General features: G+C 34.8%; 1 protein-coding gene across 2 annotated transcripts; it reads left to right on the forward strand.

Moving 5' to 3' along the window:
* Positions 1-2390: 2390 nt before the first annotated feature.
* LOC137735467 (protein TILLER ANGLE CONTROL 1) lies at positions 2391-6183 on the forward strand. 2 transcript variants are annotated; one of them, XM_068474894.2, is made up of 6 exons: positions 2391-2464; positions 2567-2630; positions 2769-2805; positions 3000-3706; positions 4029-4182; positions 6010-6183. In XM_068474894.2, exons 1-6 carry the CDS (start codon positions 2406-2408, stop codon positions 6030-6032), a joined length of 1044 nt encoding a protein of 347 aa, XP_068330995.2. In that variant the 5' UTR covers positions 2391-2405; the 3' UTR covers positions 6033-6183. The 2 variants fall into 2 exon arrangements, with proteins under 2 accessions (XP_068330995.2, XP_088552630.1); XM_088696504.1 differs by lacking the exons at positions 2391-2464; positions 2567-2630 and having other exon boundaries at positions 2763-2805.
* The last annotated feature ends 12826 nt before the right edge of the window (positions 6184-19009 follow it).

Consider the following 19009-nt stretch of genomic DNA (forward strand, 5'->3'; position numbering starts at 1 on the left):
TATCACACTATTTATGAAACTACAGCAAAATTACACGCTATTTCTGAAACCGAACCAAAATATTCTACACTATTTTTGAAACTAAATCAAAATAAACAACATTATTTCTGAAACATAGCCAAAATAACTCACACTATTTCTGAAACTAAATCAAAATAACCTAAACTATTTCTGAAACTAAAGCAAAATAAACAACATTATTTTTGAAACATAGCCAAAATAACTCACACTATTTCTGAAACTAAATCAAAATAACCTACACTATTTCTGAAACTAAATCAAAATAACCTACACTATTTCTGAAACTACAGCAAAATAACAAACATTATTTCTGAAACATAGCCAAAATGACTTACACTATGTTTGAAACTAATGCAAACTTACATACTATTTCTAAAGATTGAACCAAAATATTTCACACTATTTATGAAAGAGAACAAAATAATCATTATTTCTGGAACTATAACAAAATAACATACACTATTTCTGAAATTGATCCAAAATAACCTACTATTTTTGGAACTATAGTAAAACTACACACTATTTCTGAAAATTGAACCAAAATAACCTACACTATTTTTGAAACTATAGCAAAATAACCCACATTATTTCTGTAACTACAACAAAATAACCTACACTATTGCTGGATGTGGAATTTGCTTTTCTTGGAAATAGAACGTACAATGTTGGATTCAATTACAAAGAGAGCACATTAAGTTTCACAGTGAAAATTGGAAATTCTAGAAGGGTAAAACTTTAACCTTTTCATATTAGGTAAAGAAGGTGAATGCACTAACATGAATGAGGGCCAATTTTCATTAGGTACCGTACGTATTTAATTTTAAATACATAATTTATAGCTCCACGATGTACGATGAACGAACAAAATTTGAGGATCTCGAAATCCTCACAAAGAGGATCCGGAGAGGATCCTCAGTCCACTAACATGATAGGCTCTGACTTTTAAAGATTATCGATTGATCTCTTTTCCCTCCCAAACACAATGTTAATGGTATTGAAACCAACTAATTTCAAATTTGATTATCTTTTTACAATTGTTTTGGCCTCGGTCAGTTAATTCTTATTTTTGGTCGAAAGGGGTAAAAAAAAAAAAGAACATTAACGAAAAGCTTCTGGTATTGTTCACTTTAATGAAAAATCATATTTTTACACTAAAAAGTCAATCATGATACTATTCACTTTACCCTTTATTTTGTATCATTAAAACTCAAAGTTTTTAAACTATTTTCATTAGTTTTTCTTAAAAAAAATGTAGAGAATCAATTCTACCTGAAAGATATTTTATACACGAAGATCCTATAAATTGAAAAGGGAGTGAATTGATTTTTATTCAATCAAAGTTCTAGTTATGTTAATATTTATAAAAATTCAATTCAACCTTAGAAGTTTGCAAAGAAAGTAATCAACGGACAAACTTTCTTTTTCTTAGTTTTCTTCTATTTTCATGCCTTCTCTTCCTTCTATCATTTTCTTTTTCTCCTCTTCTCCGTCTACCATAGCAGATGGAAATTTTGATAAGTTTTGATAAAATTTGAAGTATCTCAAAAGCCTAGAAGAATTTGGTTGCTTTGTTAAATTTACAAACTTAACTTTTTCCCCAGAAAACTAACCAAGATTCCACGCTTCAAATTCCATATATCGAAAAACAACCAGCAACATGATAATCCTTGTATGCAACCTCTAGATTGTTGGGCATAAAAAACAAAATTGCTCTAAATCTGTGTAACAATTTTCGAAAAAAGAAAACAAATTGGTGACAAGTTTATGCAGATTCATGGAGAAGAAGAGAGGGTTGGAGAAGAAAACCTAAAAAAAGAGAGAAAGAGAGGGTGTAAAAACCAAGGTAGATATTAATGCTTTGTCATGGAAAAAACAAAAGGAATTTAATTTTCGATCACAGTTGGATTTGAATAAGATAACGGGTTTGGTTGGATTCCGTCAGGAGCAAGTTTGGAAAAAAAATATTTATTGTTGGTATGGGCCTCTGATGCAGTCCATGAATTGTTATGTTTGTAGAGATGATACATGAATAATTGTGTTCTTATGATTAAATTTTAAGTTTTTTTTATTAAATAATAATTTATGATGATTTTTGGTTAAATTAAAGTTAATTAATTCCTTTTCATTAAAGGTCTCAAAATTTAGAGATTATTGTGAAAGTTTACTCTTACGCAAACTTAGAACTTCATTGACAGGCGGCGGTGGACGTGGTAGAGAGAGAGAGAGAGAGAGAGAGAGAGAGAGAGAGAGAGAGAGAGGGGGGGGGGTAATTAATTAAACACATCATGGACGTGGTTGAGAGAGAGAGAGAGAGAGAGAGAGAGAGAGAGAGAGAGAGGGTAATTAATTAAACACATCTTATCAAGAATTTCGGCACATCGATCATGCCACAGAGACCCAACATCGTGGCTCGTCAAAGAAGCCAATGCACCCACAAACACAGGTGCATTTTAGGGCCCCGCTCTGGACGCGTGTCGTTTTCAGACTCTGCAACCCACTTGGCCCCGGCCCTTTTATTCTGGTACTCATAATTATTCCTCTGCAGTTTGTGTTTCAGTCGCTGGGGCTTTGCTCTGATCATTGGCAACTTTGCTCAGAAAAATATGAAGGTAATTAGTACGTACTAGTTGCAGAACCATGTACATTATTATATCATGTTTTAACTTAATGCAGAATTTATTAATTATAACCAATATAGTTAATTGTGCAATATCACTGATTGGTCTTCTTTCCTTCTCTGTATGCAGATCTTCAACTGGGTTCATAAGCGGCTTCATCACAAAGGTTTTATTTCTTAACTTTTCTCTTTATATATGGAATTGAATTTCTTACTTTAATTTGATTTTTTTGTTATATGTATTATCACTTAAGTTGATATATTATCGTACCTATTTATTTATTTTATTAACAAAAAAAATTTGTCATTTTTCTATGAATTTATTTTATGTGCTAACTGAAGAATAATTTGTTTCCCTCAGATGGATTTTCTGGAAGTGTGAAAAAGACTGAACTGGAAATGGAAACCAATGACAAGGGCACACAAGCATTTCTCAAGCAAGTCGGGCTTGTTGATGTTGACGGGCTTGACGGCTGGAGGGAGGGCATTTTAACGATAGGTACCTTGGGTTTCAATCCTCTAAAATCCTTCAACCAGAACGAATATTTTGTTTTGGAGAGCGAAGAGGACGATCAGGAAAACAATGGATTTTCACACAGTGATAATGATGACGACAATGATGAACATTATGATGATAATTTTGGAGATGAAGAACTGAATCCTTTAATGTTTAAAACATTTGGACACAGTTTTGAGGACGTTGGGTCAAACTCTGATGCCATTGAGAAACCAGCTGATGATGATCATGCCATCTTGACCGTTGGTGGTGTTCCTCTTACACCATTTGAAGGGTCCCACTATGAAATCAGTATTGCGTCACCTGATCTTTACTGTTCCGAGATCACCGATGAAGATCAAAGGAAGAAGAGAGGTCAAAGAATAACCCTAGCTGACCTATTCCAGGCTGATCATGTTCATGATGTTGGTCAACTGAATCTTGACTCCTGCAAAGTCCAGCCAGAAATGCAGAAAAAGGTGAATGTGGGAACAAAGAGTGGCCTAGCATTTGCCAAGAAGCTCATTCCTCGCGTCAAAGAGGATTCAAGTCCAATAAAAAATCTGCAACGAGTGAGTCATTTCTTTTGATTATTTATGATTTGGTTCATATGTTTCCCTTCTTTTTATTTTTTTATTTTTTTATACAAGTGATATTTTACACTGAATTTATCTCTAGTGGGGGACTGAACTTGGGGTGGGTCGTTTGTTTCCTATCAAGTGAAATTGTGATGCACATTTTTTGTCCTAGATACACATAAAGGGTACTCACTATAGTAACTACTTTTTAACTGTTAATAATGGTCTTAATTTTCCCAGTTCAATGATTTAATGAACAATTTGTAATTCCGGAACCCCCCAAAACGTAACTAATTAATTGTTTGTAATGCTAAAGCTGATGAGGAGGATGTTGAAGAGGAAGATCCATCCAGCTGAGCTTGATGTCAATGTTCACAAATCAGATGGCCTGAAGCAGCCCCGTGCAGTAGAACTCATCACCAATGTTGAAAGTGATGCCTCTGACTCAGTTTCTTTGCTTCCAATTCAAGGTATATATATATATATATATATATATGCGTACTCTCTTCAATTCAAAGACAAAAAAATAGTTTCCACATATTTTTGTTCACTAAATTACATACCATTGAAAATTACACTAATCCAAAGTCGATAATATAAAAAGGCCTAATTATCTTTTCAGTATCATAATAGTTATAATGTCATAATACTAAGTAGTAAAGGTTATTTTTATTTTGGTCAAAGCAACTATCATTAAAAATAAAACACACTAGTATACAGTGAGGCAAGTCCAAAGATAATTCACAACATTAAACTAAAAGTGCAACCCATAAGTAAAATAAACAAATCCAAAAAGTAAGCCCATAATAGTGCCTAAGCCGAAAACTTAGATCTGAAAATGAGAACTAGCCTCTTCACCAAAATAGCCGCACCACCATCGCCAAGACGCCACCAAGAAGAAGAACCAACGAATCGAAAGGATGAATGGAAATGGGGGTGGGGAAGCCACTCATGCTAAAAGCGTCCCCATAACCCTACCAAATATTGAGAATTGAACATTGGCAGCCACCGACACTAAAGGCACGCCCCAAACTAAAGTCTATGGAGGAATAACTCGAGGAGTCGAATAGCCAAACCAAGTGGGCAGTAGCTTGTGGCTAGGAACAACAATTTGGAAAGAAAAAGACATGAAACTTTAATAAGCGACAAGATTTATCAACAATTGAGACAGAACACAAGAAAATTGAGGCAAAATTCAAGGAAAATGAGACAAACTCAAACAAAACTACGAAAGACTAGAGAAAAGGAAAAGGAAGAAAATGAGGATCACGGAAGAAAAAATGGGGTTGACACCGACCCCACCAAAAAGGAAGGACCCGCGGCTAAGGTAAGATTGGGGTTCTTTGGGAGAGAGGGAGCGGCGCTAGGGGTTCTCCAGAGAGATAGCTCTCGAAAGTGGCTACTGGACATCTGTTCTATATTCCAGCACTAATTGCTAATACTAAAGGGTATCTATAAGGAGCTAATTTGTCAAATCTTCATCCAATCATTGTGAAATCATCTAATCCATCAGCATGATCATGCATGTAAAATATGGTTTCAATGTGTTAACTTTAGGGTAGTGCTATCCACAAACTCATTTTTACTTTTCACACGTCCTTTTGAATTTTTGGCTATTGAATCGAGTGAATTGAAGAAGCTCAAAGGTCAAAAATTAAGAAAGGTGTGTTAGAGGTAAAAAATGAATGTTTTAAATATGACTTTCCTTAACTTTATGGTCCGAAAGGACCTTCATCTTCTAGCACTACATATTACATATCTTTTGATGTCATAGCAAACATTTTAGATTGCAGCAAGTATAATGGTTGGATGTGTACTGAACAATTCAAAAGAATTTAACCAGTGGATCTAAATTACTTAAATATGTAGTCATATACTGATTGTACTGAAGTAATATTTAAAAAATACAAAAATAAAATTGTACACATAGTCATCAAATTAGAATCTGTATATAAGAAGAAATTTTTTTTAACGGAGTCAAGTATTTTGTCATTCTAAAACTCCATGGTCGCATCATGAAGTTATTTCAAATTAGTTGTTAGCCAAACTATAATAGATCTAAACTATTGATTAAGTTGAATATAATTTCAATTGTGCAATTTTGATTTACGATCTGATAATGTAAGTATATGTCTAATAATGTAAATCTAACAAAAGAACATTATTTTCACATCACTTTTTATTATTATCGATCTGTTGGTGATCCGTTGTAGTTTAATCAAGTCGAAATCATGTCTTGTATGTTTCAAATATGCGAATCTGAACACCACCTTATATGTTTGCTCAACTTTTTGCAGGTGCTACTGCTTGTGTCCATTGAAATATGGCTTGAAACTTAATTTATTTCCTGGAAATTACGTACTTTGGTTATTGCTGATCACTATATGAAGGACAATGTTAATTATTTAGCTTTTGGCGTATGTGTAACTGTTGAACTATGCTATTCCTGTTTTAATTTGTAATTTTTCTTATTTGTTTTGGTTTTAGTATGATGCGAGTTATATTTTTGGGGCATAGCTTATAGGCTATGATTTGTGTGTCGGCAGTTTGATGCATTATCTATTAAAGTAGCAAAATGATCCAACAGTAGTACGCTCAACAAAGAATATGATACTCCGGCACGGTTTCTAGACAAGGTTTGGCTTAAATTGCTTCAAAAACACTTTATTTTTGCCACTGTTCTAAAAACTCCCCAACGGCGTTAGGCAGCTTGCCATCACCCTGATTAATCCTTAGGTATTTGAAAATTAAGAAAGGGCGACATGCATAGGCACCCGTCTAGGTTGTAGCCCTCACTTAGATAGAAAATAGATAACTTTCATTTTGCATTTTATATTTTTAAATAAATTATAAGAGACTTGTTAATACCTAGATAAATACACATTATATGCTTATCTCCCATGTTTTCATTATGTTCTAATACTTTATAATCTATACGCCATTAATTCTATTTTGCAAATTATGTATTCCAATGCAATTATGTACTTTTTGAAGTATAAATAGGTACTTAGTTATACGTTATCTAATAAATTCACTTAAATCCGCCTAGACCTCACCTAGGAGCTAAGCCCTGGCTTGCCGACTAACTAGCTCTTAACGTTGCCTTTTAAAACCTTGATTTTTGCAAATAAATAAGGGAAACAGACAGAAATATGACATTTTCTTAATCTTGGGACAAAAATAGGATTTTTTGAATATGCACACGCTATGCACAACAATCGAACAAAAATAAGATTTTTCGTACACCTTGAAATGACTTAATTACCCTCGTATATAAATGGGTTATTTCCTTCCATTTTCTGATTTCTTTCTCTCTACTACCTCTCTCCTTCCCTCTCTCTTGTCTCACTTTCTCTCTCACGCATTGTCTCTTTCGTTCTCACTGTGCACACATGATGCACATTCGTCCCGACCAACATCGTTCAAAATGAAGCCACCACCTAATTCATCTCAACCTCACTAGTCCAAAACACCTAGCCTTGTATGAATCTCATCCTCGATCGTTAGGATCAAAACTCAAGCAGACCGTGAGTTTTCTGGCCATTTTTCGGCAACAGGTAAACAAACGAGGCTTGAGACCACCACTACTGGACTCGCATCAAGGGTGGAAACAAAGCCTAGTCATTAATTGTTGGTGCACACACGGTGCCTACTGGGAACAAAGCCCCCCCTCTCTCTCTCTTCCTTTCTCCACGAACATCCTAGGCATGAGGGGTCAACACCACCAAAACAAGTTTTTGACCAAAAATCAGAAAACCCAATTGTTGTTTGCTCTCTTCCTTCCAATATTTTCATATTAGTGGGATCAAAGAAGTGAGATTTTTCATATTTGGGGAAGGGGAGAATAAACCGAGAAGCTGTATGAAGTAATAGTGAAACAAAATTTAATCAATTTCTCCCTCTTTTATATCATGAGATTCCCTACCTTGTTTGAATGGTGTTTACTAAAACTTGGCAAAAATTGGTGTTTTGTTGGATGAATTTTTCAGGATATGCTCACTGTATGTAGACGACATGCATACGACATGCACATGGTATGCTCACAGATATGAGCCAATCCAAAAAACCTAGAGCTCACAGCTTTCTCTTCGAAATTAGAAAAATGACGTCATCACCTATAACGTGACCACCGTATACACTATATGCACACCACATGCACATCATGTGCACATTACATGCACATGATATGCACAGAACTGGAGATTGAAACTTTAATGGCAACCTATTGGTATAGTGGATATAATTAAAACATAATTGTTATGTATATAAGGTTACAGTGGCAGTTTGAAAAGTCTTGTTATGTATATCAATCACGCTTAACCGTGCACATGGAAAATATGATACTCGTTGTCGTTATTTCATGGACACGCATGACCCCTAACGTCATCTAAGCTTTTTCTTAATTTTTTTTTTTTTTCGCCGAGGCCAACTAGGTTGTGCTCATACTCGCTAAATTCCATAGCATAAGATATGTGCATCATAACTGGTGAACATTGTCACTTTTCATATTAAGATGTAGCTATGCACACCACATACACATTACGGGAAAAATTTCACAAATTTTTGCAATTGAACACTTAACCATAAATTGTTCCATTCCAGTTTTGAGCACGTCAAAATTTGAAATTTATTCCACAACCCATAGACCCTAATATGAAACACAAACCCTAGTTTAACTTCTAATTATATATTAATTTATCTTACAAACAACCCATTTATTCCATGAATCATTGATGAATGAACTTGGAACTAACTCTACCTTACTATTTCTGCCAAAGCTTCAGTTGCTAGAAAACTTTCTGGCCAAAACAAAAAATATGGTACAAAACCCAGCTCACTCTTTTCACGTCTCTCTCGTATCCTTTGTTCGAAATCAAAGGTTTGAGGCCAACCCAAAACCCAGCTCACTCTTCTCACCTCTCTTTGGACTTCCCTCTTTTCGAAATCGGAGCTCAGAGACTGAGCTCAACCCAGAAACCCAAAGCTCACAAAGCTATCTCGACATCCCTCTCTTCCAAATGAGAAAAGTGATGCAATGGGTTGATATTTTTTAGTATTTATATGGGGGTATTTTGGTAATTTTAGTTTTAAGCATGGTGTGCATGGCTTGTGCATGGCCGGTGTGTCCTATTTCTGTCCTAAGATTAAGAAAATATCCTATTTCTGTCTATTTCTCAATGAATAATTAATAGTTCTACCACTTTTTCTTTTCTTTTTCTATTTTAATGGGGTTCATTTCTTTTGTTGTTTTGCTTGTTTTTTTCAAGAGTGATTTCTTCATACATCACGGCGTGTCATCATTTCACTATACAAAAACGTTATAATCTGAACTATTCATTATCTTTATCATCATCTCAAGAAAATTTCATTCGATTTGGAGACCATTTAGTCATCCATATGATTCAAAGAAATTTGTAGTTAACCATTAGGATATTACAAGTTACCAAAACCCGTGATGAAATTGGTACAAGGCTGAATATTCTGCAAATAAAAATTTAATTTTGCATCGTAGACTAGCCAAATGAGCTGGTCAACTAGTTACAAGTTAGTCAGTACGTCCAACTAATCAAAGTTTGCCTAGATCAGTTTCACAACACCAAATCCTAAACATGAACACATTTACTTATTAGTTCAGACAACAGTGACAAAACAATTATAAATTAAAGTATGCTAAATTGACTAGTCAAGGTTATCAGTCAACTAAGTATAGATTCGTCATTTAACCAAACACAAATTACAAATCAAACTTAGTTCACTACAAGTTATCATAGTCAATAACAATTCAATTTATAGCACATAATATGCAGTGTAAACTTAGTCACAAACACATATCAATTAACAACTCAAAGGATGCATGAAACATATACTAGTGAATAAGATATGTGAACAAGTTTAAGAGACAAAAGACGCAATAAGTTTTTGGCCCGAAAAACCCACCTCTGGGTTAAAAAACCCGAAACTCTCCACTGAGTCCAATCCATTAACGCAAATAAGGTTCATACAAAGATCCACACATCTTAGATCTAATCTACAGAGCAGTTTTACCTTTGTGCAACCTTACTTTGCACGAGTTGAGGATTCCTTCGATCTTCATGAAGTGGCAGCTCTTCCTAAGCTCATCACCTTGTGGCACCGAAATGGAGTCGTCTCTAGTCTTCACAAGATGGCATCTCCTCTTGAACTTTTAACCTTGTGGCATCGAGACCAACACCAACAAATGCAAAATGATATGATGATAATGATCAAATCAAATCTAGATTCAACGACCATTCAGTTTCTCCAGTCAAACAGTTGAAAGGAGAAACTAACAAGAATAAAAAAATGGGTCAGTTTAAAGATTTGAAACTTGAAGAACTTGACCACAAAATTAAAACAAAACCATGAATAACAATGCAACCTTATTATGAAATGATTGAGTGTATAATGCATGAACATGGTTTTGTGGCTAGTGTTTCTAATGAAGAACACAAGAGGCAACCCAAGGTTTTAAAAACTCTTTGAAAATGTAAAATGTCCTAGCCAAAAAAATTGAGCATATAAAAAGATTTAAACAAGCATTTTTGGAGAATTATAAATATTCAAAGAAGAATATTACCCAGAAAGAATGCTTGATGCTCCTAAGGAGATCTGAGATGGAGAGGAAAAACACCTCTCAAAATTATGAACTTTCTCTCCAAAAAGGAAATGAAATCCTCTAACCCTATTAAAACAAAACCTTTGATTTCTGCAAACAAGGTACAAAGAGACACTTGTCAAATGTACAAGCAATTTGAGCAGATCAATGGAGAAAATCTTAATCCCATATAAAGGGTGCCAATCAATCCATATGGGCTATCTTAAATTGCGTGCCCAACTAGCTAGACAACAACGAGAAATTCTGACAAGACAAAGTCACTAGCCAAAATGCATCAGTATGTTAAACATGAAATGCATACATGACAAACCTTTGAGGTGATGTGCCACAACTTTGATGTGAATATTTCCAACAATAGTAGCCATTTTTGCAGAGTATGTCCTAAAACTAATTTGACCATGTGTGGTACGTATTACAATGTTGACAAGGAAAGCCAAACCAAAAAGTTTGGACTTCACACTTGCTTTGTTTGATACATACATCTGAATGACTAAATTGTCTCCAATTCAAATGATTTTTTTTTTTTTTGCTAGCTAGAGATGATCTTTAAATGATGAAAAAGAAAATGAACAGTTTGAATTACGACATTTGTACAGTGAAATGATGTTGACACACCCCGACCCGGGATATCTACCTAGAATCTGAATTGAGTTGTGGTCGAGGAACTCGCCGGAGAAAATGGCGAATGATGGTGCCTCGAGTTCGGCTGAAATGGTGTCAACACCGCCAGACTTTTTTTGGGTCTGTGTACGAGACAACAAGAGATGAATGAGATGATAGTAGAGGGACAATGAAGAGGATAGTGGTGTTCTGGTCTTGGTGCCAGTGGTTGTAGAGGGATGAGAGAGTTTGAGTGAGAGACAAGAGGAGAGTTAGAAAGAGAGAGATCCTAGTGTGTGGGAGAAAGGAAGACACATGGAAGAAATGGAGAAGAGAGCAGGTGTGGCCCCACGAGCCAGAAAAATTATTAAAATAATAAAATATCTCACTAGAAATTATTAAAATAATCAAGGACCAAAATTCAAAAATGCAAAATTACTAAAGTAACCTCACGTTCATATTTTCGTAAAATTTTAACCATAACTCCGATTTCAATTTCGCTTGCGCCCACACGTTCATAGTAATGAGTACTACACGAATACCATAAGATAGTAGTCCATACATGTCACAAAGTGACGGTCAACAAAAGTCAACAATCTCGCCTCCAGGGGCATTTTGTCAATTCACACATTTAAAATTAATAAAGCCGTAAAATTATGGACTGGTTGTTACAATTTGCCCACCTTAAAAAAATTTCGTCCTCGAAATTTGAAAATAACTTGCTATACATTAAAGAAAAAAAAAACACTTCGAAAGATAGGAAGAAAATGTATTTAAGATAGAAATCAGGTTAGAATGGTTGCATAAAAAAGAATGTCATTCTGTCGCGATCGGATTGCAATGATTCCTCTTTCATGCCTCCAAACTCAAACTTTTCTTCTCCTTCAATACTAGAGCATAAACGATTATTAGGCCTAGTCCTGTTCATGTTAGAATATCTCTACATGAACTCATGTGTTAGCATATTTCAACGAGTACTCAAAATGATATGTTTGTTTATGTAGATTATGTGATTACTGGACGTTATGTGTTTATTTATGAAATATTGTGAATTATTGCTTTCTCAAGATATTACTGTTTAGGGTAAGTATTTTCATACTATACGTACTACGCTATGTTTGGTAACTATACTTGTTTTACGGCGAAGAGTTATTACGTTTTCGAGAAGGTTTTACAAACGTTATTTGCAAGCCCACTCACCCTTGTTTTTCCCCCCCTCCAGGTTTTAGTGGCAGAGCTTTTGTGTTGACGAGGATTCTTGGCAAATATTGGTATAAGAGAATACTTTCAATGGTATAATTCTCATTCTACTTTTACTGTACTTTACTTATGCTCTGACATCATGTGTGAAATGGGTTTATTCCCGCTCACTTGCACACTCTTGCAATTTAGGCACTTTTAGGTTTAAATTTATTCACATTTTCCACTTCACTACACTTTATGGCTTCTTCACCTTCCGGGGTGTTGGCTAGCACAGCTCAATTCGGAGTCTATGTGGACATTCTGGATCGGAATGTGTCAGATGCCACATCATTAAGTAAAGAAAAATAATTTCTTACATGGAAACAACCCAAGTATAATGAGAGCTTTGTATATAAAGAGAAAAAAAAAAAAATTCACTATATGTCAAGGAACTCCACTTGTTTTTAAACATGTCAATGAGAGACAAAAGCATAAAAACAACTAACGCCCAGTCCAAGAACATAGAAATAATGTTTTAAAATATAAGCCATACCCCTAAGGCTTTAGGGTTGTGAATAAACCCCAACCCTCATAACTCCAACAAAATTAATGTGCCATAAGCTCAATCCATTATCGACTATTTCTGCAGAATCAGTTTTGAAACCATATGTAGAATCAATTTGTATAATTTATTACTAGAACTATTTCAACTGTCCTCAACCATTTTTACATAATCGGTTCAATTAGTCCTCCACCATTTTTGCAGAATCAGTTCACCCGTGATCAGTCATTTTTGCAGAATCAGTTCAATCTGTCCTTAATCATTTTTGCAAAATCAGTTCCACTTGTCCTTGACCATTTTTGCAGAATCAGTTCCACTAGTTGTCGACCATTTTGGCAGAATCACTTCCACTAGTTGTCGACCATTTTTGCAGAATCAGTGTAATCAATCATCGACCATTTTTGCAGAATCAGTTCAACCCATCCTCGATCAATTTGTCCTTGACCATTTTTGTTGAATTAGTTCAACCTGACCATTTTTGGCAAAATCAGTTCAATCCGTCCTAAACCATTTTTACAGAATCAGTCCAACCTATCCTTGACCATTTTTGCAGAATCAGTTTAACCCATACTTGATCTTTTTTGCAGAATCAGTTCAACCCGCCTCAACCATTTTTGCAAAATTAGTTAAACCTACCTTCGACCATTTTTGTAGAATTAGTTCAACCTGTCTTCGACCATTTTTGCAGAATCAGTTCAACTGTGCCAACATCTACTACTTTAAGGTCAAGAAGTCGGTCGAGAAGTTCGCCGTGCTTCAATTCGGTGTTTGTCCCTTTCGCTAGGACTTTTTCAAGAGCTTCTTGATTAATAATTCATATGTGCCTTTTGCATTTCCTTTATGGTTTTTTGTTTGTGCTTTGTTTAGCTGCCGAAAAAGTGAGGAAGAAAGTAAAGTGCAAAAGTTTAGGAATTTGCACGTATAACACGATCCAGACGTCGAATCAATGAAAAAAAAGAGAGAAATCAGAACAAAATTGAACTGGATGTGAGAGACTTCTTGCCGATATGTAAGGAAGAAGGTCATCTGTGATGAATTGTGTTTGTTTTGAATATCATATACCATAAAGCAGCAAGAACATTCTTTGATCCAATTTTAAGGCACATTGAACTTGAAAAGGGAAAAAGAAGGGAATTATAACCTTCTAAAAAATAATTAAAACTAGATGGAAACTTTAATTGTCCAATTGGGAAGGAAAATGGGATGGTAAGCTGGGTAAAGGGCATAGATCCACAAGTTCATTCATTAATTAAAAAGCCAATTACTAGTTTGGTGCATCCACCCTTCATTCAAATGGTGTCCCACTAAATCATTATTATAATTATCAACATTTGAATTAACTAATAAACCTTGTTGGAAAGCCAAACTGAAAAAGAATGGCAATTGTAATAATAAACCTTGTTGTCTACGTATTTGCCTTATTCAAATCCTAAAACTTATAAATCCAAACATTTTCAAAAAAAATTGGATAAAAGTTGGACCACATATTTAGATATGAAAATTTCCAAATAGAATGATTTATTTTTTATTTTTTAAATATCTAATCCCACTGGTAGATTAGTACAAATAGAAATAGCTCAACGAATAATTAAATTGAACCAATATTTCTTGAAAAGGGAAAGAGAGAGAAGGGAGCAACAGTTGAAGAGATAGAAGTATGGATAAAAATTTTCCACTATAAAGGGTAATTTTGTAACTTACACTCTAGAGAAAAAAAGGGTAATGATGTCATTTTTCACATTTTTAACTTTTGCCTCTTTTGGAAATGTATAAAAAGTATTGTCACAATGTACAATTAAGTATTAAAAGTATGCTCTAGGTATAATTTTTGCAAGTATAATCAAATTTAACCCTTTGATCAAATAAAGGAAAAGCTATATGAAAAGGTAAAAAAGGAAAAGGAAAAGGAAAAAAAGAAGTTGCAATACGTAGACACGATTTGGTTCAATTTGATTTCACCCCAAAATCATGGACGAAATTGAAAACATGTACTTGGCTCTGTTAGATTTTAAACTCGAAATTTTGAGAGGAAATCTAATTGATTTGGTTGAGACGGAAAAAGAGACTGAGGGAGTGAAGAGAGAGAAATTGGCGGAGAGAATGAAGTATTAGAGTTCATAAGGAGGGATGGAGAGAGAGAGAGAGAAACAAAGAGAGGCACTTAAAATTGATGGAAAGAGGGAAGTGGCGGAGATAATGAGGTATTTAGGGTTAATAGGGTTAGTTTTTGGTATTGTGTTGTGGGATTAGGAACTAAAGAGAAGATAAATGATTAGAACTATGAGTTTGGCTAGCAGAATGATTGGGTAATAGAGTTTGGCTTATAGAATCAAGCCTGAATCTTAAAAAATAAAGGGAGACTTTGGATCTGGTCCTTAGTCACTAACATTCTTTGACTAAAACCTTAATAGTATTCAATTTTTGATTAAAGTCTCTTGACTTTGTACACCTCATTATTGCTATTGATATGTATTTTCTCATGTTTGATATTAATTACTTGACATATTATGAGATTTTTTTTTTTTTGAGTACATCGATAGTTTGACACTAGGAAGAGGGAGAGTTCGACTAAGCCACACAATGTGCAGCTTAATTTGGTATCGAATTTTCTATCCACAAGATTTGAACTTAAGATCTCTCACCAAACTGTAGTACTGAGTGACTACATATTATGGGATTTAAAATCACATGTTATATGGCATATAAATTAAAAATGATTACTATAAAAAAGAAAATACTCAAAAATTTGACTGAATAAATAAATAAAAACAGGTAACAATATAGCTTTGAAATAATAGATGTCAAATGAATGTACCCATAGTGTTAAAAATAAAAAATAAATAAAAAAGGGGTACATTTTATTATGGAATATGTATACATTATAAATAAAAAACGAATAGATTTTACATTAAAAAATGGATACATTTTTCATAAAAAAAATGGTACATTTACAAAAAAGAATTGGTACATTTTGCATATAACAAAGTGGTACATTTATAAAGGTAAATGGGTACGTTATAAATAAATTATGAGTATAAATAAAAATTCTAAAAATATGGGCACAAAATGAAAATAATATATGGGTACAAACTAAAACTAAATAGAAAATTGGTACAAATTAAAAAAAGGTTGCAAATTAAAAATAGTACAAACTAAAAATAGTAATATATGATACAAAGCTTCACCATAAATATAAATACACCAAATGTAACGTTTCTAACACTAAATGAATATATATTTAAAATAAAGTTTAATTATGTTGATATATAAATAATTTATAACTAAAATAATGGCATTCATTAAAAGCTAGAGACCTTGATAAAAAAGTAAAAAGAAACATGGTTTTAATCAATGCAATATAAGAAATTGGGATAAGAACCTAATTTCTCCAAAATAAAAGTTAATAAAAGCATTCGGTTTAGTTCAGTTTGGACCGAATTTTCAACTTTATCTATTTCGGGGTTTTGATAGGTGCCTCGTTTCAATTTCGTTAATTAAGTATCTGTTTCTTTTTAGAATTTGATAAAACTTTTTTCCTACAATTTTACAAGAGGTACATTTAATTGTATAATCATTTGATTATATTGGTTCGTTCGATTACCTATAATATAGGTACATTGGTTGTGTGGTACATTTAGATTTCTGGAGTTTGTTTATTGATACATTTAGAATCTGAATGTACCAATATATAACTATACTTAAAATTTTAACAAATTAATGAAGTTTTCTTGACACACCCCGACCTGGAATGTCCACTAGGACTTCGAATCGAGCTGTGCTAGCCGACACCTGGAAGGTGAGGAAGCCATAAAGTATAGTGATGTGGAAAATGTGAATAAATTTAAACCTAAAAGTGCCTAAATATAAGAATGCGCTGTGAGCAGGAATAAACCCATTTCACACGTGATGACAGAGCAAAAGTAAGGCATAGTACAATAAGATAAGGATTATACCATCATCATAGGTAGCCACCTATACTGGGATATGCCAAGAATCCTTGTCGATACAATAGTTTAGCAGCTAAAGCCTAGAGGGGTGAAAAACAGAAGGGTGAATGGTTAGAAACAAAGCTTTAGAAAAACACATTTATCTTTTTTGAAAATACTAACCTCTCTCTGTAAAGCCCATATAGTTTCTAGAAAATACTACTATGTAGGTATGAAAACCAATGCACAAGAGCAACGAAAATTGAAGTATGCGATGTCATAATATCTCAGCCATAATAAGTGTAAGTTAGGTGTGAAACCAACATAAAATAGTATGCGAGTCGGAGTCACCTAACATGACCTGTACGACTGGACCTGTAGCTCATCAATCTAGGCTAGAACATGAGTCAGAGTCACTTAATGTGACTTGTACGACAAGCTAGGTATAAATAAGTGCTACGATCACGTGAAAGCTGTGCGATAAATTGCGGGTCACCTACGAGTTGGAACCACCTATTGTGGTTTGTACGACAGGCTGGTACTAGACTTGGATCCAAGATGAGCGTGGGGTGCAGGAGGTGAATGATAACGTGAAGGTTAGCCCTAGCCCCGGGTGGGAGCACTAATACCGGGATGCAGTCGTGATGAGCTCTCAAAAAATGTATATATACCAATGCAATTCAACTCATTCAATCACATAATACTTACCTAAAACTTACTTGAGTCTCCACAGCATCACACGATACAATTCACAAATATACCAATGCAATATTTAAAATGTAACTTATTGTGACATGGCATTCAAAGTATAAATCATTTTAAGAAAAATGTTCTGGAAACTGTAATATATATAGAAAGCAAATGCCCACTCACCTGAAATCCGCGCTACAACTCCCTAGCACGAATCTCAAGGCGTCTCGAACGATCGGGGCCTAGAACAATTATCAAATCACAACTCAGAATTCTTATCAACAGAACATGTAACTTACATTAAAAAAATATCCCCAAGGATGTTCTAGAATGATTTGAGACCCATTGACCAAAAGTCGACCGTCGGTCAAAGATCGACTATAGGGTCCACAATCCTACATAACTCAATCCGGAAGATCTAAATCATAGATTTCCGATCCATAAGTTCCAAAGATCCACATTATGCTTCTAAAACATCATACTAAAGTTTCATTACGATCCAACGGTCGGATCTCCGCCAAACACAATTCAAGTGGCTGTCTATGATTTATTTTTACGAGCTTACAAATCCAATTTGGAAAGATCTGTATGTCAGATTCCAGATCTGTAAGTTCCGATTGTCCTCAAATATTACGTACTATAACATATTAAAGTTTGGTGACGATCTAACGGTTGGATCGTTAATTCATATATTGACCAAGTCACGTATCGTAGTGAATTTAGGTTCAAACGATAAACCTACATCATACGAATATTAAAAATGAAATCAAGGCATCTAATTTAGCTTAAAAATAGCATTGATGGCCCTCTGGCCACACGCCGCCGCACGCGCCTCCGTGGGTGGCGATCGGCAGCCTTGACTCGCTGAAAAATTTCAACTATTTCCAAAAATTCTCAAATTTTACAGAAATGAAGATCCCAAAGATTAGAGCAAACTTTATGCTTGTGGCCAACTTCAATTTGGCTGGGAAAGGCTCCAAATTGACTCGAACCTGCCGGAAACTACTGATTTGGGTAGTTGTCGATTCGTCACCAAAACGAATTCCGACGTCACATCCAAGGCTTGGAACTTGCTCCTAGGGTTGAGAGGAGTCTTTTGGTGATGGTCATCGATGGTGAAGCTCGCCAGAGCCACCGAAAAAAAGATTAAAGCCGTTGGAAAGGTCATGGGCTTTGTGGCTTTGAATTGGAAGAATGGGAAAGAAATTGAGAAATCTAACACTACAGAGATGTAAGGCTCGTCAAGGGCTTTCCATGGACACCAAGATCACCCAAAACGGAGTTTGTACATAGGAGATATGAGCGGGTCAAGTTGGCGGGTCGGGTGGAGAAACCGGGTTTGGCCGGTTCTCTCCTTGTGCCTTCCCTCCTTTCCCTCATTTCCTTTCTTCCTTATTGGGTCACTCCCTCTTTCTCTTCTTTTTTATTGGTTGTCCTGCCTCTCATTTCTCTCCTTTATCTATCATCTCCACCGCCCATCTTTTCTTCCTTTTAATCTGGGCCACACACGTGGCTTTCCAGATTTTTCTCCAAAAATCTGGAGCTTTCTTGAAATTAATCAATTTACTAAAATGCCTCCGACTTTAAACATTAATAACTCCTTTGTTATAACTCCAAATTGTGTTCCGTTTGCTCCCACACATCCATAGCGACGAGTACTACAAGAATACGCCAAAAAAAAGATCTTACATGACATGACATGA

The sequence above is a fragment of the Pyrus communis genome, chromosome 7 (genome assembly GCF_041283825.1).
Source record: "Pyrus communis isolate YQ-2024b chromosome 7, ASM4128382v1, whole genome shotgun sequence".
Classification (NCBI taxonomy): domain Eukaryota; kingdom Viridiplantae; phylum Streptophyta; class Magnoliopsida; order Rosales; family Rosaceae; genus Pyrus; species Pyrus communis.

Bases quoted from the DNA above. Each gene is read 5' to 3' on its own strand.
- LOC137735467 (XM_068474894.2), top strand. From the start codon at position 2,406: ATGCCACAGAGACCCAACATCGTGGCTCGTCAAAGAAGCCAATGCACC. The intron at 3,707-4,028 runs GTGAGTCATTTC...GTAATGCTAAAG, and splicing joins CAATAAAAAATCTGCAACGA to CTGATGAGGAGGATGTTGAA. The intron at 4,183-6,009 runs GTATATATATAT...AACTTTTTGCAG, and splicing joins TTCTTTGCTTCCAATTCAAG to GTGCTACTGCTTGTGTCCAT.